General features: G+C 38.0%; 1 protein-coding gene across 5 annotated transcripts in view; it reads left to right on the top strand.

Moving 5' to 3' along the window:
• The window catches only part of FKTN (fukutin), an 82,114-nt gene that overhangs the window by 46,293 nt on the left and 10,235 nt on the right, over nucleotides 1-25,586 (top strand). For 4 of the 5 annotated variants that reach the window (XM_044265211.1, XM_044265207.1, XM_044265208.1 and 1 more), the window contains exons 9-10: nucleotides 220-347; nucleotides 21,252-24,349. In XM_044265211.1, the coding sequence (XP_044121146.1) occupies nucleotides 220-347; nucleotides 21,252-21,465 (342 nt within the window). In that variant the 3' untranslated portion in view covers nucleotides 21,466-24,349. Of the gene's footprint in view, nucleotides 1-219; nucleotides 348-21,251; nucleotides 24,350-25,586 lie in introns of those variants that run through there. The other variant, XM_044265210.1, reaches the window with a different exon arrangement.

The raw sequence follows: 25,586 nt of genomic DNA, 5'->3' as shown, positions 1-25,586 counted from the left end.
CTGGGTTTTCATTAATTGTCAGAAGTAACATTATTTTATATGCATTTAAGAAAGAAATCAAATATTGGCATGCTACTGATAAATCCCAATTTCAGAGATGTTCCAGCTTGAAAAAACATATTATCTTAGAATCAGTATTCTCTCTATATAAAACAAATTTTTTCAAAGAATATATATTTCCTTTGTTTCAGTCTGTGAAGGTTTTCATCTTCATCCTAGGTAGAGGACAGCTTGGAACTATCTTTCCAAGGAAAAGATGATATAAAACTCGACATTTTTTTCTTCTATGAAGAGACTGACCATATGTGGAATGGAGGCACCCAGGCCAAAACAGGAAAAAAATTTAAGTATGAACCAGATAAGTACTTATAAAAGGGTCTAGAGAAGTAACTTAGGAAGGTAGAAATAAGGAAGTAACTGAAAATGAGAAACAAATGAAAGACTGTCACAGCTTCACTCTTAGCTAATACTTTCTCAGTTTACCCATAAAGCCCAATTATGTTTGGAAAGTATGGACTATTTATAAGGACAGTGTAAGAGGAGGAAGTGCCCCTGGGACTTCAGTCCAAAGAGTCATTATGATTAGAAGCTCTTGAGTCATCAGAAAGGGAAAACCAAAACGAGGAACACAAAAACCAAGCTCAGAGCCTTAGCCGAAACACTGATTGGGTATTAGAGTTAATGGAAGCATGTTAATTTGATGGAAATGGGTAAGGGTCCATAGGAAGGAGATAGTCAAGAGACGTTTAAGTGAAATGAACTGGAATTGAACTCTGAGGCCAGGAATGCTCGGCAAGGTCTGGAATGTGCCTTCAACAGTAACTGAGGGCTGATCCTTAAAGCATACTCGTTGAGCTTAACAGCTACCATATTTTGTCAAACGTAAGATGATACGGATTGTAAGACGCACCATTATTTTATGTGCTACTCAGAAAGGAAAAATACTGCCAATTATAATTCTAAGACACATGATTCACAGATGGAAAAATTTGGGTGGGGGAAATGTCTTGGAATTGATGGAGTACAGTATGTTAGATTGACGTTTTTAACATTTTTTTTTTAATGCTGCTACAGTAAAACTCTGATGAGAAAAGACAAAAATGACATTAGAGTAACAATGCTCTCCTTTATGAAGCAGTTGACCTATTCTTAATTCTGAGAGACAGAGGAGAGGTGAATGAATGGGAATGAGAACCCAAAGAGCATGAGCTTTGGAGTCAGGCAGAGCTGGGGACCTTCGCTGGACCCTAACCTATTTGTGGCCTTTAGCTTTTCTCTGAACATTAAGCTCCCAGTCTGTTAAGTTTGGGTAGCACTACTGTGAGTTTGACTATTAAGAACATTTTGCATGTGTTAACACGTCTGATCGTCAAAACAATCTTAGGAGGCAGGTATTCTGTGAGGGGCTGGAAAGTAAGTAGTTTGTTCAAGACCACATAGCAAATAATGGAAGGACTCAGACAGTTGCCTGTCCTGTAACCACTGCTCCCCACTGCCCCCCAGTATACCTGATGATATTGAGGCACCTGGCATAATGCTCAGCACTTACTAAGTTAATCAGTAAATGATGGTTATCATTGTTATTATTATGATTACTAAAGTGATTATCATCATTATTCTCATTATTATGATAGTTACATGAGCAGAAGCTTCAATTTGCCTCACTAACTAGCTGAGATTGGAGCTTCTATCGTTGAATAAATTTGAGCCATTGAGCTGAGTGGGGAGTGTTCTGTGACATGGAAGAGAAATGCTGGATTCAGACTGGTTTCTCCAGGCTACATCGACACCCTTTTGGTTTTGCTGAATCTTTATTTGAAGGCAAGGAGTCTTCATATACTGTTAAATTCTGGAGGTTTGAGAATAATCCAAACCTTTTTCTCAAAGTCATAAATATATCCCCAAATTGACATTGACCCCAGAGCATATGCTTGAAACTTTTATTTAATATGAAAAATTATTTTGCTTTATGACAATAACAAATTCATGCTGGGTAAGCTCTGAATATAAGACAGAAATTAATAAGTTAAAGAATGTATAATTGACATTCTCACTGTGGCTAGGTGAATGTGGCTAAGTGTTTATGACATTCAGCTGTAGTTGTTTTATTCAGATATAATAAAGAAGGTGAATTTGGGGGTGCCTGGGTTGCTCAAATACTTGAATGTCCAACTCTCGGTTTCAGTTCAGGTCATGACCTCAGGGTCATGAGATGGAGCCCTGCATCAGGTTCAGCGCTCAGCATGGAATCTGCTTGGGATTTTCTGTCCCTCTTTCTCTGCCCCTTCCTCTTGAGCTCCCTCTCTCTTTCTCTAAAATAAATAAGTAAACCTTTAAACCTTTAAAAACACACCCACACACCCAAAAGCTGAATTTAACATATAATTTAGAGGCTTCTTTAAAAACTGTAATGTAGCACAGAAATGAAAGGGATGGAGCCTGTTTGCTTGCTTTTGAATCCCGGCTTTATACTTACCATCTGTATTACCTTGGGCAAGTTATTTAACCTCTCTGTGCCTTAGTCTCCTCAAGTGTAAAATGGGAATAATAAAAGAAATTGCTACATGGAATGGCTTTAAGGATTAAGTGAGTTAATACACAAAAAGCATTTTGAAGAGAATTAAAGATCTCCTGAGTGCCAAGTAATTACTAGCTTCTATTACTACTACTGTATTAGTAGGACAGGGATAAAGAAAATAATTTCTCTTCTTAGTCTTATGAGAAACTTACAGATTAGATACCTATAATAATTTCTCTTCTTAGTCTTATGAGAAACTTACAGATTAGATACCTATGTAATTAACTCAGTATTAAACTGCCAAATCTATTCTTAAAGAACTCATATGAGGATGTCACCTATTTTCTAAGAAAGATACTTTCTAGAGCCATTATTATAATTCTGTTATTCTTAAATTTTCCTTCTAAGTCTTGGATTTCTTTCTTCACTGACATGATCTGAAATGCACAAACTTCAAAAGAATGGTTCATTTCTAACCACTACATTTCTGCATAGAAAGAGCTTCTTTCATTCTGCTTTAACTGCTCTTTATGGTAGCAGTGTTTGGGAAGTGTGAAGTGTTCTGATTATTTAACAAGAGAAATGAGCAGTGATGGAACTGTCTGGACAGATGGTGTGAGTCCCAGATTTTCTATCCTGTTACTGTGACCTTAAAAGGCAGAGAAAAGAACAGGGGATGGCTGTGTAGAGTATTTCTTTGGAAGATTCCCGCAGCCATATGCCATTTTCATTCTTTTCAGCACTGTTTACTTGAAGGAACTATAGTATTTTCACCACTACTGTTCCTAGAGGGGGGAAGAAAAAACCCAACTTTTAAAGCTAGTCTAAAGGTCTTCTTATCTGTATAATATTTTACTTGTATTCATGTATAGTTATTTCTGAGAAAAGCTTAATAATATCATAGAACACTTACCATTTAAAAAGAAAAAAAACAGACTAAAGAGGAACTTAGAAAGGAAGAAAAACGTTCCCCCTTTTGAAACTTCACTCAGCATGCCTGCAGAATGAAGTTTTTGGCCCTCAGATGTAATGATAATATTAACATTATCAATAATGTTAATGTAACAATAATAAAGACACAGCTACTAGGGTATCAGCTGGTTATCTGGCACATGCTGGGTACTTTGTGTTTGTTATCTCAAACAGTCCTTACATTATCCATGTGGGTTAGAAGTTCTCACTCCCAGTTAGATATGAGGAAACTAACGCTCAGAGAAGTAAGGTAGTTTGCTCCTTAATGGCAGGACCAAGATTTAACTCCAGAGCTGTTGGACTCTTCAGCCTACATGCTTATTTCAAAGACTTAATAGGTTGAATGAGTTAATACATGAAATGCGTTTAAAAATAGTACCTGGCACATAGGGAGTGATCTATAAACATTACTGCTGCCACTATCATTACAATAGTATTATTGCTATTACTGCTACTCTGTTGCTCGGACACAAGGCATGGGACCTTCAACACAGTGGTAACTTGGATTAGTTACTCCAGTGGGTCTCTGAATTTTTTTTTTTTTTTAATATTTTATTTATTTATTTGTCAGAGAGAGAGCACACAAGCAGGCAGAGTGTCAGGCAGAGGTAGAGAGAGAAGCAGGCTCCCTGTGGAGCAAGGAGCCCGATGCGGGACTTGATCCCAGGAGCCTGGGATCATAACCCGAGCTGAAGGCAGTGACTTAATTGACTGAAACACCCAGGTGTCCCAGGTCTCTGAATTTTTTATACTTAACTTTTCTTCTCTGGAGTCCCTGTCACTAGTAATAAAAAGCAACCTGTGCCACCAGGATGTGATGTTTTATTCTACACCTTCACAGTTTCTGCAGATACTGCCCAGGTTTCATGGGGATATTTCTTTCTTTCCCATCTGAATCAGCAGATACAAGTAGAGGCAAGAAGTTGGAGAGGTAATAATAAAAATTAACTTTGAATATTTGCGATGTGCCAGGCACAATGCCAAGCTTTTATATGCATCATCTCATTTAATCTTCACAAGTTTATGAGGGAGATCTTAATCTTCTCACCTTCATTTTATAGATGTGGAAATTAAGGCAGCGCTAAGACTCAGACGTGGAGCCATATTACTTCAGAGCCTAGATTCTTTTCTTTTTTTTTTTTAAATTTAGAGAGAGAGGGAAGCAGGCTCCCTGCTGAGCAGAGAGCCCGATGCGGGACTCGATCCCAGGACCCTGAGATCATGACCTGAGCCGAAGGCAGTGGCTTAACCCACCGAGCCACCCAGGCGCCCAGAGAGCCTAGATTCTTAAAGTGTAGACAATGTGTGTGTCAGCATGATCTATCATATTGTGCCTCATCCTTGTATGAAAATAGACCTTCTATTCAGTGATATTATCAGGGTAATATAGCTACCTCTATCCTCTAATAAGAAATATGCTACCTCCTGGGATAGTAGTGGTTCCTTATGTCTTCTTTTAAAAAAAATTTTTTTTAATTTTTAAATTTAATTTTATTTTGTGTGTGTGTGTGTTCCAAAATTCATTGTTTATGCACCACACCCAGTGCTCCCTGCAATATGTGCCCTCCTTAATATCCACCACTAGGCTCACCCAAACTCCCTCTCCCTTCCAAAATACTGAGTTTGTTTCTCAGAGTCCACAGTCTCTCCTGGTTTGTCTCCTCCTCTGATTTCCCCCAACTGATATTTGTGGTTTCTGCTTATTAGACAGATCTTCAGAAAATTTGGATTTGTTCTCTGTGGGACTAGACTCCTGTCCAGGTGTGGCTCTGATATAATGTAATGTTTCATTTCTGCAGAATGTATTTACTAACTCTATGTGCTAAGGATTCTCACGTGGACATACTTAGGTTCTGCTCTCAACGTTCTCATGATGTGGACCACGAAAAAAATTATTAAAGTACTTTATCAGTAGTGTATAGTAATTGAAGTATGTGCTGTATATAATTGAGATACCAAATCAAAGTCTGTCTAGAAGCAACAGCAAGAAAGTGTGGCTTAAAAATAAAGAAGTTTGTTAGGTAGACTTGGTAGGAATATGGAGAAAGTCCTGATAATAATTTTGCTTAACTATTTTCCTCTTTAGACTATTCCTATTTTTTTTTCTAATTAAAAACTCTAAGGTGTCTTTTAAAGTAAAAGCTTTATTAGGGAGTTTCCTTGACTAGATTCCTAGAAATGAAATTGTTATTGTTTGTGTTGTTTAAGAAGTAGAAAGGGTAAGTCGGCAATGTTCTGATATTAGTAAAGTCCAAGATTTTATTCCCTCAGTCTCTACTTTTTCCTTTGACTTCTTAGGACTCAAAAGTTGTATGGCTTCCTCAATCCTTTTTTCTCTTTTATAGGGTCTAACCCAAGAAACCACCTTGCAATTTAGATACCCAGCCTTTTGCAACTTTATTTGAGACAAAAATTTTAAGTATGTCATTAAGTAGTACCAAGTTATACATCATCACATGTCCCAGTTCTGCCCATTCAAAGGCATTGAGTTGTCTTTTTTTGATATTGCTCCTCAGTATCTCTAACTGGAAATAATCTCCCCTTCCTCTGAATTTCCTTATTTTTTTTCCTAGATTTTTTTTTCCTTTATTTTTATCATCCCTTATTTGAGGACATCTGCTGATTTGTCTGTCCTTTCTGAGTTACAGATAGAATCAGGCCTGGCAAATCTGTTGCAGCTGAGTGAGACCTGGGCCCTTCATGAAACCAAAGTCAGTTCTTAAATGTATTTGTTTTGTTAAGATGATAAGGTGATGTCAGATTAATGTGTTGATCCAACCTATCTTCTCTTTGGAGAATCAGAGCCATAAGGTCAAGCCACCCGGTTTTTTAGTCATTTTGCTTTACCAGAAGCTAAAAATGAGAGTTTGTTTTTGAATCCCCACTCATACGTTCTCTCAGCTTCATAGATTGATACCAGCCAGGCTCCTGTGGTTTTAGCTCTCAAAGATACACTTGCCTTTTGAGTTAAAAAAAAAAAAGCTGGGAAGTTAAAAAGGCAAATTTGGATTCTTTCTTTCTTTCTTTCTTTCTTTTTTCCCAGTAAAAGCTTGATTTATTACAGAATTCTAGGTTGACTCCCTATATCTTCTGGCCTCTGTAAGCCTATAGCCAGTTAGAGACTTTTCCTTTTTTGGATTCTGTCATTTCCTGACTGGTTAATTTTAGCCATTCTGTCTGGTGTGAGGTGGTACCTCCTTGTGGTTTTGATTTGTATTTCCCTGGTGGTGAGTGATGTTGAGCACTTTTTCATATGACTATTGGCCATTTGGATGTCTTCTTTGCAGAAATTTCTGTTCATGTCTTCTGGCCATTTCTTGATTGGATTATTTGTTCTTCGGGTGTTAAGTTTGATAAGTTCTATATATATTTTGGATAGTAGCCTTTTATCTGATACATCATTTGTGAATATCTTCTCCCATTCTGTCGGTTGTCTTTTGGTTTTGTTGACTGCTTCCTTTGCTGTGCAAAAGCTTTTGATCTTGATGAAGTCCCAATGGTCATTTTTGCCCTTGCTTCCCTTGTCTTTGATGATCTTTCTAGGAAGAAGGTGCTGCGGCTGAGGTCGAAGAAGTTGCTGCCTGTGTTCTCCTCTAGGATTTTGATGGATTCCTGTCTCATGTTTAGGTCTATAAGCCATTTTGAGCCTATTTTTGTGTGTGGTGTAAGGAAATGGCCCAGTTTCATTCTTCTGCATCTGGCTGTCCAATTTTCCCAGCACCATTTATTGACAAGAACGTCTTTTTTCCATTGGACATTCATTCCTGCTTTGTTAAAAATTAGTTGACCAAGAGTCAAGGGTCCATTTCTGGGCTCTCTATTCTGTTCCATTGATCTATGTGTCTATTTTTGTGCCAGTACCATACTGTCTTGATAATTATAGCCTTATAATAGAGCTTGAAGTCTGAAATTGTGATGCCACCAACTTTGGTTTTCTTTTCAACATTCCTCTGGCTATTCGGGGTCTTTTCTGTTACCACACAAATTTTAGTATTACTTGTTTCATTTCTGTGAAAAAAGTTGGTGGTATTTTGATAGGGATTGCAATAAATGTGTAGATTGCTCTACATAGCATAGACATTTTAACAATATCTGTTCTTCCAATCCATGAACACAGAACATTTTTCCATTTCTTTGCATCTTCCTCAATTTCTTTCATGAGTATTCTATAGTTTTCTGAGTACAGATTCTCTGCCTCTTCAGTTAGATTTATTCCCAGGTATTTCAGGGGTTTGGTTATGAATGTAAATGGGATTGACTCCTTACTTTCTCTTTCTTCTGTCTTATTGTTGGTGTATAGCAATGCAATTGGTTTCTGTGCTTTGATTTTATACCTGCCACTTTACTGAATTCCTGTATGAGTTCTAGCAGTTTTGGAGTGGCGTCTTTTGGGTTTTCCACATAAGGTATCATATCATCTGCAAAGAGTGAGAGTTTGACTTCTTTGTCATTTCGGATGCTTTTTACTTCTTTTTGTTGTCTGATTGCTGAGGCTAGGACTTCCAGTACTATGTTGAATAGCAGGGGTGATTGTGGATATCCCTGCCATGTTCCTGACCTTAGGGGAAAAGCTCTCAGTTTTCCCCCATTGAGTAGGTTATTCACTGTGGGTTTTTCATAAATGGCTTTGATATTAGAGTATGTACCCTCTATCCCTACAGTGTGAAGAGTTTTGATCAAGAAAGTATGCTATACTTTGTCAAATGCTTTTTCAGCATCTATTGGGAGTGTCATACAGGTCTGGTTCTTTCTTTTATTAATGTATTGTATCACATTGATTTGCGGATGTTGAATCAACCTTGCATCCCAGAAATAAATCCCACTTGGTCGTGCTGAATAATCCTTTTAATGTACTGTTGGATCCTATTGGCTAGTATTTTGGTGAGAATTTTTGCATCCATGTTCATCAGGGATATGGATCTGTAATTCTCCTTTTTGGTGGGGTCTTTGTCTGGTTTTGGGATCAAGGAAATGCTGGCCTCATAAAATGAGTTTGGAAGTTTACCTTCCAATTCTATTGTTTGGAACAGTTTCAGAAGAACAGTTATTAATTCTTCTTTAAATGTTTTGTAGAATTTCCCTGGGAAGCCATCTGGCCCTGGGCTCTTGTTGGGAGATTTTTATTACTGTTTCAGTTTCCTTGCTGATTATGGGTCTGTTCAGGTTTTCTGTTTCTTCCTGGTTCAGTTTTGGCATTTTTGTTTCCATGAATTTTAAAAAATTCTTCTTTAATTTCCTGGTTGACCCATTCATTCTTTAGTAGAATGCTCTTTAGCCTCCATGTATTTGAGTTCTTTCCAACTTTCCTCTTGTGATTGAGTTCCAGTTTCAAAGCACTGTGGTCTGAAAATATGCAGGGAGTGATCCCTATCTTTTGGTATTGGTTGAGACCTGATTTGTGACCCAGTATGTGATCTATTCTGGAGAATGTTCCATGTGCACTGGAGAAGAATGTGAGTTCTGTTGCTTTGGGAGGGAATGTTCTGAATATATTGTGGTGTCCATTTGGTCCAGTGTGTCACTGAAAGCCTTTATTTCCTTGTTGAACTTTTGCTTAGATGATCTGTCCACTTCAGTGAGGGGGGTGTTAAAGTCCCCTATTGTATTATTGTTGATGTGTTTCATTGATTTTGTTATTACTTGGCTGCCCCCATGTTAGGGGCATTAATATTTAAAATTGTTAGATCTTGTTGGACCAACTCTTTAAGTATGATATTGTGTCCTTCCTCATCTCTTATTATAGTCGTAGGTTTAAAATCTAATTTGTCTGATACAATGATTGCCACCCTAGCTTTCTTTTGATGTCTATTAGCATGGTAAGTTGTTTTCTACCCCCTTACTTTAAATCTGGAGGTGTCTTTGGATCTAAAATGAATTTCTTGGAGACAGCATATCGATGGGTATTTTTTTTAAAATCCAGTCTGATACACTGTGTTTTTTGATTAGGGTATTTCACCCATTTACGTTCAGGGTAACTATAGCAAGAAATGAATTTAGTGCCATTGTATTGCCTGTAGGGTGACTGTTACCATATATTGTCTGTGTTGCCTTCTGGTCTATGTTACTTTTAGGCTCTCTCTTCACATATAGCACCCCTTTCAATATTTCTTGTAAGGGTGGTATGGTGATCACAAATTCTTTTAGTTTCTATTTGCCCTGGAAGCTTTTTTCTCTCCTTCTATTTTCAATGACAGCCTTGCTGGATATAGTACTCCTGGCTACATATTTTTCTCGTTTAGTACCCTGAATATATCATGCCAGTTCTTTCTGGCCTGTCAGGTCTCTGTGGATAGGTCTGCTGCCTGTCTAATGTTTTTGCCATTATAGGTTACAGACCTCTTATCCTAAGCTGCTTTTGGGATTTTCTCTTTGTCTCTGAGATTCGTAAGTTTTACTATTAGATGTCAGGATGTTGACCTATTTTTATTGATTTTGAGGGGGGTTTTCTGTGCCTCCAGGATTTTGATCTTTGTTTCCTTCCCCAAATTAGGGAAGTTCCCTGCTATAATTTGCTGCAATATATCTTCTCTCCCTCTCTGTCTTTCTTCTTCTTCTGGGATCCCATTTATTCTAATATTGTTTCACTTTATGGTATCACTTATCTCTCAAATTTTCCCCTCGTGATCCAACAATTATTTATCTCTTTTCTTCTCAGCTTCTTTATTCTTCATTTGGTCTTCTATATCACTGATTCTCTCTTCTGCCTCATTTATCCTAGCACTTAGAACCTCCATTTTTTTATTGTACTTTATTAATAGCCTTTTTTGATTTCCACTTGGTTAGATTTTTACTTCTCCAGAAAGGGATTCTCTAGTATCTTATATGCTTTTTCCAAGCCCAGCTAGTATCTTTATAATCATTATTCTGAACTCTAGTTCTGACATCTTACTTATCATGTCCATGTGGTTTAGCTCCCTGGCAGTTGGTACAACCTCTTGTCCTTTTTTTCTGAGGTGAATTTTTACATCTTGTCATTTTGTCCAGAGAAGAACAGATAAATGAGAGAACAAAATGCTAAAAGGATAACAACAACCCTAGATAAATATTCACTAAACAAATCAGAAGAGACCCACAACTGGGGGGAAAAGAAAAAAAAAAGAAAGAAAAGAAGAATATGATCAGGCTGGTGAACAGAACAGAGCCATACACTAGAGTTTGGGTGTATTTTGGTCTGTTAGAAGAAACTGACACCCAAATTTTTAAAGAAAGAAAAATTTGTATCTATATAAAAATAAGGGTAATTACAATGAAGGGATGGATTATGACTGTAAAAATGAAAATTTAAAAAGACTTTTATAAAGGAATTGATAAGTTGGCTGAAAAAAGAAAAAAGAAAAATTTAATTTTTCAAAAAAAAAAAAGAAAAAGGAGAAAGAGAATATGATCAAGTGGGTGAATAGAAAAAGCCATGCAGTAGATATAGGGTATATTTTGGTCTTTAGAAAAATCTGTATCCCAAAATTTTGAAGAAAGAAAAACTTATATATGTACAAAAAATAAGGTTAAATACAATGAAGGGATAGAATATAACTCTAAAAGTGAATATTATAAATGATTTTTTTAAAAGGTATTGATAAGTTGGTTGAAAAGGGGAAGAAAGGGGCGCCTGGGTGACTTAGTCATTAAGCGTCTGCTCTTGGCTCAGGTCATGATCCTGGGGTCCTGGGATGGAACCCCACATCAGGCTCTCTGCTCAGTGGGGAGCCTGCTTCTCCCTCTCCCACTCCCCCTGTTTGTGTTCCCTCTCTCACTGTCTCTGTTAAATAAATAAATAGAATTTTTTTCTTTCTTTCTTTCTTTTTTTTTTTTTTTTTGACAGAGACACAGTGGGAGAGGGAACACAAGCAGGGGGGTCAGAGGGGTCAGAGAGGGAGAAGCAGGCTTCCCACTGAGCAGGGAGCTGATGCGGGTCTCAATCCCAGGACCCCAGGATCATGACCTGAGCCAAAGGTAGATGCTTAACTACTGAGCCACCTGGGTGCCCCAATTAATAGAATCTTACAAAAAAAAAAAAAAAAAAAGAAAAGAAATAAAGAAAGCAAAAAAGAAAAAGGAAAGAAGAAAAATAAAAAGAACAGAAAAAAATGATGAAAATTAAAAATACTAACTTTGAAAGCTAAAGAATCATAAGAAAAAGCCATGAATTCTGTGTGCTATATTCCTCTAGCCTTGAAGTTTTACAGTTCTCTTTGATCAATAAACTTGGTCTTGGCTGGATGTTCTTGCTGATCTTCTGGGGAAGAGGTCTGTTGCAGTGATTCTCAAATGTTTTTGCCTCAGGCAGAATTACACCACCTTTGCTAGGGGTTAGGCTAAGTAATCTGCTCTGGTTTGCTCTTGGTAGCTTTGGTTCTCTGAAGGCTTTCTGTGTAGTTTTAGAGGATGAGAATGAAAATGGTGTCCTCCCAGACTCTGGCCCGGAAGAGATTGGGGGGGTCCCCTCTCTTCATTGTGCTCTCAGAGAAAAGCAGTTAATCACTCCTGTCTCCCTGGTCTGCGGCCACACTCTGTACTTACTCAGCCTGTGAGCAAAGATTATTTCTTTAAATTAGTATATTTGAAACATTGGCCTTTCTGAAAACGACTCACATTTCCTACTCTGTTTATGCCTTCCTATCTTACAACAGATATATTGTCTTAGGTTTCCTTAATTATATCTCCAAACCTCTAGTGGGTAGCAGGTACAAAGTATATCATTGAGGAAAGAACTTTGAATGAATTTTATATGGTAATTGTATATAAGGTACAGAAGTGGGAGTTATTTATATAGTTATCTTTGCTTATTTGTTTTTTTAAGAGCAGATTACCTTAGGGGCGCCTGGCTGCTCAAGTCAGTAGAGGATGTGACTCGAGCTTGGGGCTGTAATTTTGAGCCCCACATTGGGTGTAGCTATTACCTTAAATAAAATAAAAATAAAAATGCTGAAAAAAATTACCTGAGAATGAATAAATGGAAGACCTTTCATTTATGTGACATAAATTATATTTTTTAAGACTGCCACATGTCTTGTTTGAATGTAATTCTATAAAGTCTTTTATAAGGTAGTAGTCCAAGAGAAATAAAAACACATTTTCACCAAAAGAGTTGACATGTATGTTTGTAGCATTCTTATTCATGGTAGCCAGAAAAATGGAAACAACCCAAGTGTCCATCTTCTGGTGACCAGCTAAATTATACTATGTTCAGGCAATAAAATACTACTCTACAGTAAAGAGAAATGAACTGCTGATATATGCAATAGCATAAATGAATCTCCAAAATACGCTCAGTGGAGGAAGTCAGATAGGAAGAGTACATACTATGTAACTGCATGTATTTGAAATAGTAGAACAGGCAAAACCAATAAAGGATATAGTAAGATCAGTGATTGCTAGGGGCTAGGGTGGATCTCCTCTATGACTTGCCAAAGAGCACAAGACCTTTGGGAAGCAGGGTGGTAGAAGTAGTCTGTGTCTTAATTGCCGTGGTATTTACACAGGTATATGTGTTTGTCAAAACTTAAAATGGGTGCAGTTTGTTATATGTAAATTACTTCTCAAAAAATGTATTTAGAAAAAAAGTTTATTTACACGTTTAAAAAATTTATGGGGCACCTGGGTGCCTCAGTCAGTTAATGTCTGACTCTTGATTTCATCTCAGGTCAGGATGTCAGGATCATAGGCTTGAGTCCCACATCAGGCTCTGCATTCAGCGAGGATTCTGCTTGTTTCTCTTTTCCTGCTTCTCCCCCACTCATTCATGAGCGTGCTCTCTCTCTCTAAAATAAATAAATGAAATCTAAAAAATATTATGACTTAGAAAACCAATGTGAAGAGGAAAGAGCCCAAGATTACATACTAAAATAGAGGGATACCTGGGACCAGAGGGATGAATTTGATCAAGGCAGGCTTAATTGCAATGATAAGCTTTGAGCCTTTTGCATCTGATTTGACAAATTAGGTAAGCTGAGTTCAAAATAAAACAAGCTTTTTCTATTTAGTATAAAAGTTGAAATCAAAATTTAATCTCTCTTTAAAATTATCTATTAGATCCAAAGAGAAATACTATTACCATTGTCTGAGAGAAAGCAAGCACAGCTAAGTCCGATTGTTGATAAACTATAGATCTAATTTTTGGAAGTTATGCAGTAGAAATAAAAATGTCCTGGGGTGGGCACCTGGATGGCTCATTTGGTTGAACGACAGCCTTCGGCTCAGGTCATGATCCTGGACTTCCAGGATGGAGTCCCGCATTGGGCTCCCAGCTCCTTGGGGAGTCTGCTTCTCCCTCTGACCTTCTCCTCCCTCATGCTCTCTCTCACTCATTCTCTCTCAAATAAATAAATAAAATCTTAAAAAATAAATAAATAAAAGAAGTCTCGGGGCGCCTGGGTGGCTCAGTGGTTTAAGCCTCTGCCTTCGGCTCAGGTCATGATCTCAGGGTCCTGGGATCGAGCCCTACATCGGGCTCTCTGCTCAGCGGGGAGCCTGCTTCCCCCTCTCTCTCTGCCTGCCTCTCTGCCTACTTGTGATCTCTCTCTGTCTATCAAAAAAAAAAAAAAAAAATCTTTAAAAATAAAAAAAAAAAAAAAAAAAAGAAGTCTCAAAAGTCCTCAGATTCTTAAAAAGAAAAAAAAAAATGTCCTGGGGCTTTGGGGCTTTGTTTCTGGCATTAAAAAAGAGTTTTGAGCATGCTTTAAATGAATAGTTTTTGATATAGTCATGGAGCTACATTCAAGTGTTACATGATAACAACCACTTATGCAAGCTTTAATTTGTCTACTCATTGATGATATAAATTTTTTCTTGTTTCTCCTATGGTATGGATGATCAGTAGTAATGTCTTATGGAGACTGCATAGCAGAGTTTAAAAGTCAGTAGGATAAATGGAGTCACTCAATTTCCACGGAAGTTAGTGGGAAAATGAGGTTCAGTGGGTAGAATTTTATTATATAAAACATGTATGTGCTGTGTATATTGCTTATATGTTAGAAGTTTGGGATAGGAGTGGAGTATGGGATGAATGAAGATCTCAGCGATTATATTCTAGTTTAGGCTCTGAAAAGTATATTAGCCATTTCAGTATTACTTTTTGCTTCTGTGTTTTCTGTGGTAGAATTTGAGGGGCTTAGTGGAAGAGATCATTTAAAAAATGCTAGTCAGCATGCTGTAACCTTGGTTCTCAATAGATTGCAATTCTTAGAGAATTGGGCAAAATTGATGGTAGGGACTTAATGACTTACTGTGCACAGTAATTCCTCACTTTGCCACATTCCCTTTGGTTCAGTACAAATCACCGATGAGTATGTCTAAAAGATATACCTAATTAACATCACTGAGTATCAGGGAAATGTAAATCAAAAACCACAATGAGCTCTCATTTTAGGCCTGTCAGAATTTAAAAACACAAGAAATAACAAGTGTTTGCAAGGATATGGAGAAAAAGGAACCCTCATACACTGTTGGTGGGAATGTAAATTGGTCCAGCCACTGTGGAAAACAGTATGGAGTTTCCACAAAAAATTAGAAATAGAAATATCTTATCCAGTAATTCCACTATTGGATACTTACCCAAAGAAAACAAAAACACTAGTTTGGAAAGATATATGTACCCCTGTTTATTTCAGCATTATTTATGATAGTCAAGATATGGAAGCAAACTAAGGGTCCATCAATAATGTCTCAGGAAGATATAAAGAGTATACACACACAGACACCCACACACACGGTAGAATATTACACAATCATGACAATAGATGAGCTTTTGCCATTTGAGAAAACATGAATGGACCTAGAGAGTGTTATACTAGGTGAAATAAGTCAGACTGAGAAGGATAAGTACTGCATGATTTCATGCTTAAGTGAAATCTAAAACAAACTAAACTAAATGAATGAACAAGCAGAAAACAGGATTAGGCCTATAAATACAGAGAACAAACTGAAGGTTGCCAGAGAAGAGGGCTATGGGGAGGTGGACAAAATGGGTTAAGGGAAGTGGGACATAAAGACTTCCATTATGTAATGAATAAGTCATGGGAATAAAAGGCACAGCTTAAGGAATATAGTCAATAATAATAGAATGCCAATGTGTTAGGACAGAAGGCAGCTACACTTGTGATGAACATAGCATAATGTATAAACTTGTCTAATCACTGTGTTGTACACATGAAACATAACATTGTGGTCACCTATACTCAAATGAATATAAAAAATAAATATAAAAATCAAAGAAAAAAAGATATAGCTGAGCTAAAAGAAATTGGAGTGAATGGTGAAAAAGCAGTATTTAAACAGAATTCCCAAATTAAAGACAGATAACCAGGATAAATAATAAATCTACATCTAGGTACTTCCTAAGAAAACTGTAATGTCAAAAACAAAAATTTGGGGCTCCTGGGTGCTCATTCGGTTAAGCATCTGCCTTCAGCTCAGGTCATGATCCCAGGGCCCTGGGATTGAGGCCCGCATCGGTCTCCTTGCTGAGCAGGTAGCCTACTACTCCCTCTCCTCCACTTGTGCTCTCTCTTACTATCTCTGTCGCTATCTCTGTCACTCTCAAATAAATAAATACATCTTTTTCTTTTTCTTTTTTAAAGATTTTATTTATTTATTTGAGAGAGAGAGACAGTGAGAGAGAGCATGAGCGAGGAGAAGGTCAGAGAGCGAAGCAGACTCCCCATGGAGCTGGGAGCCTGATGTGGGACTCGATCCCGGGACTCCAGGATCACGCCCTGAGCCGAAGGCAGTCGTCCAACCAACTGCGCCACCCAGGCGTCCCCATCTTTTTTTTTTTTTTAAGATTTGTTTTTATTTATTTGAGAGAGAGACAGTGAGAGACAGCAGAGAGGGGAAAAAGTCAGAGGGAGAAGCAGATTGCCTGTGGAGCTGGGAGCCAATGTGGGACTCGATCCCAGAACTCTGGGGTCATGACCCAAGCCAAAGGCAGTCGCTTAACCAACTGAGCCACCCAGGTGCTCAAATAAATACAATCTTTTAAAAAAATTTTGTTTTCAGGCTACAGACAAAACAGATTGTTCACAAAGGAGCAGCAAATATACCTCTTTAACAATAGAGGCCAGAAGATAATGGAGGTTTTCAAAAGCTGAGGAGAAATAACTAAGTTATGTGCAGTTAAAACTAACATTCAAGAGGGAGGTCAAGTAAAGACATTTACATGTGTAAAAAGATTAAGAAAGTTCACAACTCAGAGATCCATGCTTAAAGATCTATTAAAGGACACAGAAGGAAGACATAATATATGTCACATAATGGTGAACAAAAAAATGCGTACAATATGTCAGTAAATTGGTGAGCCATTGTCTATAAAAAATAAAATGATAGTGTTTAAAAAGAGAAAGGTTAGAAAGGGAAACTCTTGATGATAGTAAATTGAGGAGGAGATGATTTTTCAGTGTTGAGGGAGTAAAGTGTATCTAAGTTCTGTGTAGTAGGAAGAGGGTCGAGATTCTGCAAATATTCAGTTTTTATTAGAAACTCTTACAGTGATATATATAGGTTAAAAAATAGACAGTAGCGGGTTCCTGGGTGGCCCAGTGGGTTGAGCCTCTGCCTTTGGCTTAGGTCATGATCTCAGGGTCCTGGGATTGCACCCTGTATCGGGGAGGGGGTGGGGGGTCTCTGCTTAGCAGGGAGCCTGCTTCCCCCACCTCTTTGCCTGACTCTCTGCCTACCTGGTATCTCTCTCTCTTTGTCAAATAAATAAATAAAATCTTTAAAAACAATAGTAGCTATTTCAAATAGTAACTACTGCTAGATAGAAATATTATCTAAAACTTCCAAATATGGGTGCCTGGCTGGCTTATTTGGTAGAGTGTGTGACTCTTGATCTTGAGGTTGTAAGTTCAAGCCCCATGTTGGGTGTAGAAATTATTTTATCTTAAGATTTTATTTATTGGGGCGCCTGGGTGGCTCAGTGGGTTAAAGCTTCTGCCTTCGGCTCAGGTCATGATCTCAGGGTCCTGGGATCGAGCCCCACATCAGGCTCTCTGCTCAGGGGGGAGCCTGCCTCCCTCTCTCTCTGCCTGCCTCTCTACCTACTTGTGATCTCTCTCTCTCTCTCTCTCTCTCTCTCTGTGTTAAATAAATAAATAAAATCTCTTTAAAAAAAAAAAACTGCTGATTCAGGCAAAGAAGAAATTCGTAAACTATTGAAAACATGAAGAAAATCAACAAGCTTTATTTATTGGATATATAGAAAAGTCTTCACCCAATAAATGCTGAATATACTTTCTTGTCTGCTATAAATAGAACATTTGCAAAGCTTGATCATGTATTATATCAAATTTTGTAGTTCTTGTGTATTAGTGTAATTTTCAACATTAAATGTTTAAAAGATCAAAGGGAAAAAACCCTCCATTATCATTTGATGACATTAAAAACTTTTGATAAATTTCATAATTAACCAAAAGTGGGGGAAAGGCCTTTTAGCAAGCTTGGAGTAAAATGGATTTGGAATCAGGAAAAAAGAAAAAAAAAATGTGTGCTCTGCCTGCCTCTATTAAGCAGAATGCTAGAGGGCTTAGGCACTGGAATAGCACAAGAAAAAGAAATTAAGGATTGGTAATGAGAATAAACCATTTGTGTTGTTTTGTAGGTCATTCTTGTTTGAAAACATGGCTCTGCTGTTCCACTTCCAGAGTTTAATGCAACTTATGTTTAAAAAGGTCAAATTCAGTTATAAATGATGGTGTCTGTCTTTCACTTAGTCTAGCTAACTAGTAATAATAAAAACAGTGTTTTCCATCTAGCAATTATGCTTATGGGATGTACAATTAAAATGATGAGATTACTTTATCTAGCCACCGGTAAGTAGTTTTACAGATTATAAGGAATTTTGTGAGGAAAAAAATGAAATAGTTTACTCCAACTCTTTTTTTTTTTTTTTAAGCTCCAACCAACTCTTAATTCTAATCTTTCATGCAGAGATAAAAATGAAGTAAACATGCTATGACATAGAAAATGTGAATGGAAAGATTTGTATGTGTGTGAAAAGATCCCTTGAGCTTACAAGGGTTGCCTTAGTCTGAATTTAAATCTGTTCACATTTTGGATCCTGTCCCAGAGCTCTAAAGTACACACTGCTTAGCCAAACTTAACCTTAGCTCTAAAAGCTAAGGTAATGTCCCAGACCCATGGTGTGTTCTAGTTTTAGTCATTGTTTACTGGTAACCTGGACAGAGTACATGGTATGTGGTGTTCTGTGCCACCCACCCCCTCTCTGCCTCTCCTCTATCCTATTTAACAATCAGCTTTCACATTTTATGGTTTATCTTTCTTCTTCTCCTAGGAAGCTGGAATATTCTTTTTGCTGATTGAATTGAAAATTTTTTAGTGAAAAGAAAACCACAACAATTTAGGGATGTTTCCCTTTAGGAACACAAATGAACATTGGAGTTAAATTGTCTTTGAATTATTTTTCACATTGCTTATTTTTAATGTTATGGTTTGATTCGTTTGAACATTTCATTGTTTAAGATACTGCTTTCATTAAAATTTGTAGTAGTCTCATCTACTGTATCTATCCTAGACCTCTGATTTTTCTTTCTTTCACCTCTTTGATAGACTGTAGAGGCTAATATTTAAGAGACGAGTTTCCTGCCCTATGTTATGGAGATAGGTCATAATTTCTGCCTCATTTCAACTAGAGTATGTCAACTTGATAGGATGGGACAGGTGAACATTCTTTTGACCAGTATCTGATAGGGGAGGGTGGAGGCCCATGATGGATGGCTGGTCTGATGACAAAATAAGCAATTCCATGAATATGAGTGTGCAGAATAAAATTGGGACCAGCAGATGGTGGAGCTCTGCTGTATCTTATTTCTTCCTCAGCTAAGAGATTTGCTGTGGCCGTCTTTTCACAGAAGCCAGCTGGGATTGTCTATTAACTGCCAGCACCCATTGGTTTGGGTAGAAGGGACTTGTTGCTTTCTTTTTAATTTGTTCAGCCCCTCATTTTCATATATGGCTTTATGTTCATCTGGTGGTAAAACATGATATTTAAAAGCAGAATATTATGAGAACTGACCTTTCCTTGGAGAACATCCCAGCTAGATCCCATTTCCACAATATGATTATGCTTTGACATCTGATTCCTGTTTCTTTTTTCTTTAATCCTCTGATAATTTAAAGTTCTGTGATCTCTGCTATTGTCACTTCAAATCTCATTACTGAAAGTTTTTTTCATGTTGTGAAGAGAAGAAACATTTCTCAGAAAACACCAACACAGGAAATCGCGCTATAGTATAAACTTAAATCTAACGAAACTGCTTGTTTTAGCTTTCCTTTATAATATATTGAGTTTAATTCACTGATCTAGAGTACCTTTAAAAAACACATTTTGGTTTAATTTCTTAAACTTAGTTGCTAGTTAAAATAGTTCCACTAGACATAGAGTAAAATTCATTGTAACTAACACTGCCTGAGCTGGTGTAGAGATTCTTTAGCATTTGAGATGAAAAGAAAGCCAGGAACTACATGTAGGTTCATGTGAGGGACAGAGGTCTGGGAATGCATCTTGGAGTCATGCTTGCTGTCTTCCTTGGAAGTCCAGGTTATGAAAGAAAAGATTCACCTCACACATATGCTGCTTATTTTAGTATTCTGTAGAGTCACTCAGTAGCAGTTTGAATTTAATGAGGATTTAATGATGTGTGAACTGTTAAAAATAAGAAAGTAAGTTTGTGGCTGAGAACAGAGATTTAAAAAGGGCAGGTGGTAAAATAATAGAGCAGGAAGAATGTGGTTAGTATAGCTGTCTTTAAGGGACATCTTGTTGAAGTACAGGACATCCAGATGTTCTATGCCTGCATTGGAGGAGGGGGGAGGGGGTGTGAAGCTTTCCTCAAAAACCCATCTTAGTGCATCCTACCGTGTTCACATATCATGAGAAATTTTCACTGCAGTATGAGTTAGGAAAGGAGTTTGAAGAATACCCTGGCTGACCCAGGGAGTTTCTTCTTTAGCTAACTAAGCTAAGTAGGTATCAAAAGCCATCTAAAAACACAGTGAAACCCAAGACACAGGAGTTAATAAGACCTGCCTCAAAGGCACAAGCATATGTGATGCTGTTGTCGGAGAATGTCCTGTATTGCCAGAGTTGATTCAGGTTCTCTGGCAGACTAGAAGAGTTGTTTCCTTTCACACTGCTACATGTGCCTCCCTCTGTGTAGGAAGAATTGCAAGTATTAGAAATGTATATAAAAAAAAGAATTATATATATTCATTGGTTTACCTGAGATGTTTAAGGAATGGCCACAGCCAAATGCAAGTCCTTCCCTACAGTTTTCTGAGCTGTATCATTTTCCTCCGCCTTTTGGGCGCTTTTGACTTTGACTTCATTCTCAGACAGTCTCTCCCTGCTGTTAGATAACAGATGCTCAGCTTCCATCCCACCAGCTTAGAAACCTCCGCAAAAAGGATGCCTTTTTCTTTGGTGTTTCAGCGGAAATCCCACAGCTGACTTTTATTTGCCTAATTTGTGTATATTCTTATCCCTGATCCAGTCACCATAATGTACTGGTTAGGCCTGGGTCCTTTTTACCCATCTCTGGGGATTGGGATTAGGATGCTGTTAACATTATAAGAGGAAGGGGGTGCTGAACAGTCAGAAACCACAAAATGTCCACTGTATCTCTCCCCAAAGCTGTCTGATGGGGGAGGACTTTCCTTGGGCCCAGAGTGCACTAGCAGCAGGGTTCTTTAGAGCGAACGTGTACTGTTGAGCCTAACTCCTCTCCCCATTGCCTCTGTTTTGCCACAGATACCTGTTTCCCAAGTTTACACTGTGCTGGACTGAGTTTGTAGACATGAAGATTCATGTGCCCTGTGAAACTATTGAGTACATTGAAGCCAACTATGGTAAGACCTGGAAGATTCCTGTGAAGACATGGGACTGGAAGCGCTCTCCCCCCAATGTGCAGCCCAATGGAATCTGGCCCGTTTCTGAGTGGGATGAGGTTATCCAGTTATACTGAGACAGTAAGTTGAAATGGTAGAATTCCCCTTCTGACACAAAGATGGATAATTGTTTAAGAAGATAAATCTCTATTTGTCAGACGCAAGTAGGGCCAAAGATATATGTCAAGTCTGAAGATGCAGGAAAAGTCCTAACTTCTGAGCCATGTGATTTAGTTCTCTCATTTTACTTTTGTTAAGGAGTCCCTTTACACTGTCCCAGGTACAGTGCTAGGTTTGAGCAGAGAAGCAGAGATGGGTGACATCATACCTGTCTCTCCCATTCCTTTGGTAAGCATCTCAGTTTTCCTTTGAGGGAAACGCCCTTACCCTTTGAAGCTCTTACAGAATATGATATTCTTTCAAAAATGTTAGATAACATTTGGACTGGAAGATGGGTTCATCGGGCAAAGCTAATGAAGGATATACCAGTAAAAAAAAGAATAACCCATTCCTGTAATCAGCAGTTAAGCTTGTATGTTAGTGCTGCTTTTAAGACTGTAGAGTTGAAAAAAAAAAAAAAAAGACTGTAGAGTTGCAGTTAATATTTAAGTGATCATACTTTAGGTGGCATCAAGAAAGGATGCAAGCAGATTTCATTTTACCAGCAGCCCCATATGGAATTAATTTAGAGTACAGAGCATCATTCTCTTAGAATGAGAGCTGCTTTCTAGCTTTGTCAAAGATATGCAAATTTCTGTAATTTTCTATTTTCATATTTGGAATGAAAAGGAAGCTTGTGCTTGTGTGGTGCTTTAATTTCAAGCCATTGTGAGAATATTTTCACTGACCTCTATAGCACTTGTTAACAAATCATTCAAGCAAGATCATGCTACCAGACATGCTTTTGAAAGGGTTGTGATTTCACAAAACTTACTTTACTTGTTTCATTCCCAACCATCTGTTAGGTAAAAATATGAGCTATTCATAGACTTTAATATTTTCTAAACTTTTAATCCTTGTATCCCCAATTTTGATGTTAACACTAAAATATTAATAGAAATTACCTGTAATTTTTCTAAGATGTACTCTTCTGTACTCATGTATTCATTCATCAATTCCAGCTCTGTATCTTTCATTTATGGCCTATAAACCAATTTAAATGGTATATAAGCCTACCTGTTCCCTCTCCTCTACACTATATCACATCTCCAGAGTGAAGGTCAATGGCAAATCTGACAAATGCTTTCTCCGTCATGGTATTTGTAAAGTTTGTGTCCCGTCTCATTGTTCCATCTAGATGTTCTCTCTGTTGCATATTGATGGGATGAAAACTCAGACTTCCCTTTATCAGCTTTATCAAGTACCACCAATTAAAAACCCTTCAGTTTCCTTTTCCCCCACTCAAGATTTGTTTCTGAGTGGGCTGGGATGGCCCTCCTCCTCCATCTCTTCGTGAGTCACTTTAATGGTATATTCCAAGAGAGAGGTAAAGGTATATGTAGGTACAGTAAGCACTGCTATCTTTTTCTTTGTCTAGAAAAGGAAGCTGGGTCATATATTTTGTCCTCAGACTGCTTAGGACAACTTTCTGGACAAAATCCCAGACTTTCCTCTAAAACCAGAGAATAATAAGAGTGTCAGAAATGGAAACCAGAGAGTCTGAGGGAATAGTAGACTGACTGAGTTTTCCTAAAACAAAGTTGAGAAAAGTGACCTACAACCACCCACTCTATATTTTCAAAACACCAGAAACTTTTTTTGATAAATGATAACCACTGATCTTTCTCTCTTAGGACAAGCTTTCAATGTGTACTCATTGGATCTTTTCATAACTAACATAATGGGGTTTTCAGGGACTCTTACAGATTACCAGTAAACTTGTCCCCAGATGATAGACCATTGTAATCAGCTTCTTTTTGCTGGAAAATTAGCCCATAGAAATCACACCCAAATTCTAAATAGCCAAACCTAATTTCATTTTTCATAGTTGAAAAAATATCAAATACTAATAGTGTTTCTGGGTAAAATCTGCCATTTAGTGAGGACCATTTTCTTGTGCTCAGCATTTAGAAGTATATATATACTTAAGTGCATACACATTTCTGCCCATTTCAGATTGGGGCTTCCACTGTTTGCCAGGGGGTCCTACCCACCCCTATTTAGGTTATTTTTCTTTTATCTATCACTGGAGTCCAAGGTCTTGAAGAATCCAAAATCTAAGATATCTTGGCTGCACTGACAGAGATTCTGTATCCTTCCCTCCACAGCCCACTGGCAGCTGAAATACCTTTCTTGACTACCTTCTGGTTTTACAGGCTTCTGCTCTTGCTTGGTTCCTACCCTGACTTGAGGGTGTGAAAGCCTTTCCCCAGACTCTGAAGGCTGGCCTTGCTTCTGCTACAGGTTCAGCCATACTTTATTCCGTCCTCCTTGACGATCCTTAACTGTGCGCAGTGTCCAGTGGCTCTACCATCAAACGTCATCAGATCAATTTTCTTTTTCACCTGAGTATTCCAACAACAATTCTCCTAGTATGGCCACTTTGAGGTCCACTCTGTCTGTTTTACAGGAGAAAACCGCTTACATTAACTAAGTTAGGCACCCATGGCTGTCTCCAGACAGATCCTGAGAGGCAAGATTGATAATCCTTCCTTTGACAAGCAATGACCACTCTGTCCTTCTCTAAGTGGGGAGCCCTTGGCCTTCTCCCCTCTGCTGCAGCTCCTGACTTCTGGTCGCTGGAATAAAACTGCAGTATAACTGCAGTTCTTAAAATCGAATATCTCTAAGAAGCTGGGCAGTGAGATGGCCAATTTCTTTGATTCACTAGCTACAGACCCTGAAATTTGACCACTAGATGGCAGAATGTCTACCACTATCTCCTAAACAAGTTTACTCAAGTGAAAACCCATTTGCTCTTTTTTTTTTTTTTTAAAGATTTTATTTATTTATTTGAGAGAGAGAAACAGGGTGAAGAAGAGCATGAGAGGGGACATTAGAGGGAGCAGCAGACTCCCCATGTTGCTGGGAGCCTGAGGTGAAACTTGATCCCAGGACTCTGGGATCATGACCTGAGCCAAGGGCAGTTGCTTAACCAACTGAGCCACCCAGGTGCCTCATCTTGCTCTTGAGTCTTAAAAGCTATAGGGGTCACATTCATTCTGTGCCTTTTATTTTATAGGTAAATCAACAAATGATAACAGTGACTTGAGAAACACCTGAAGTTAAAACACAAGAGTGCCATGATTTTGGCCCAGTTCCCATGTCATGCATCACAACACAGTGTTTTTAACTTTGCTTGAGATGCTTCAAAGAGAAGTCATCCTATGCCTCAGGAGTCAGTTTCAGGGTGTTTCTGCCATTCCCTACTTAATAGGTTTTTGCTCAGATTGGGAGCCTAAGGTGACAAAGAGATCAAGAAGGAGTATTTCTTTCTTCTCCAAAATACTTAGGCTGTCTTCATACCTTTAACTGCAAAATGCCGTATCTCCAAAAGGTGAAATAGTTCATGTTTGGAGACATCAGCCTTTGATCATAATACTCTTAATATCCAGGAGTACTTGATTCTCTTAAGCTCAAGATGTGTCCCATTGCTACTTCATCCCTTCTGCTTCCCCGGGAAACCATTAGCTAAGCACTCATTTCCAAAGAATCCTTCCTCCTTCCCTTATTGATACTCTCTGATGGATACAAGTAGTTGAGAATAAACTGTGTTCATTGCTTTTCTTCTTCGTGACCCCAAACCATTGTATCTAGCCTTAACATGGCTCCAAACTTCAGATGGCACATAGGACAGCAAGGTGTTACGTAGAAGAGCAGTGGTTTGTAGGAAACACACTTGGAATGAATTCCCACACTCCAGCCATATACCTCATCCAGTATCACAAGCCTAAGGCTTCACATGTTTCTAAGTCTCTCCCAAGTTTTCCTTTCTGGAAGATGAACAGTTCTTTCATCGTTAATATTATAAATCCCCACGGGAAGATTTTCCTCAAAGACTAGTAGTCAGAGAAAGTACCACATTCCCAACTTCTAATATATAATTATCTGGAAAAACTCCAGTTCCTGACCAGACAAAAGGATATCTTTGAAGGAATGTCCCAGCAGCAAATTGTCTTTCCTTCTCTTCCTCTCTCATTAAGACCTGGCTAGGTCACCTCTGACATTCACTTAAGGGAATCAGCATGTTGGTATAAAA

This window comes from Neovison vison, chromosome 9, assembly GCF_020171115.1.
Source record: "Neovison vison isolate M4711 chromosome 9, ASM_NN_V1, whole genome shotgun sequence".
In the NCBI taxonomy this organism is placed as follows: Eukaryota; Metazoa; Chordata; class Mammalia; order Carnivora; family Mustelidae; genus Neogale; species Neogale vison.
This window is presented reverse-complemented; position numbering and strand designations above follow the sequence as displayed.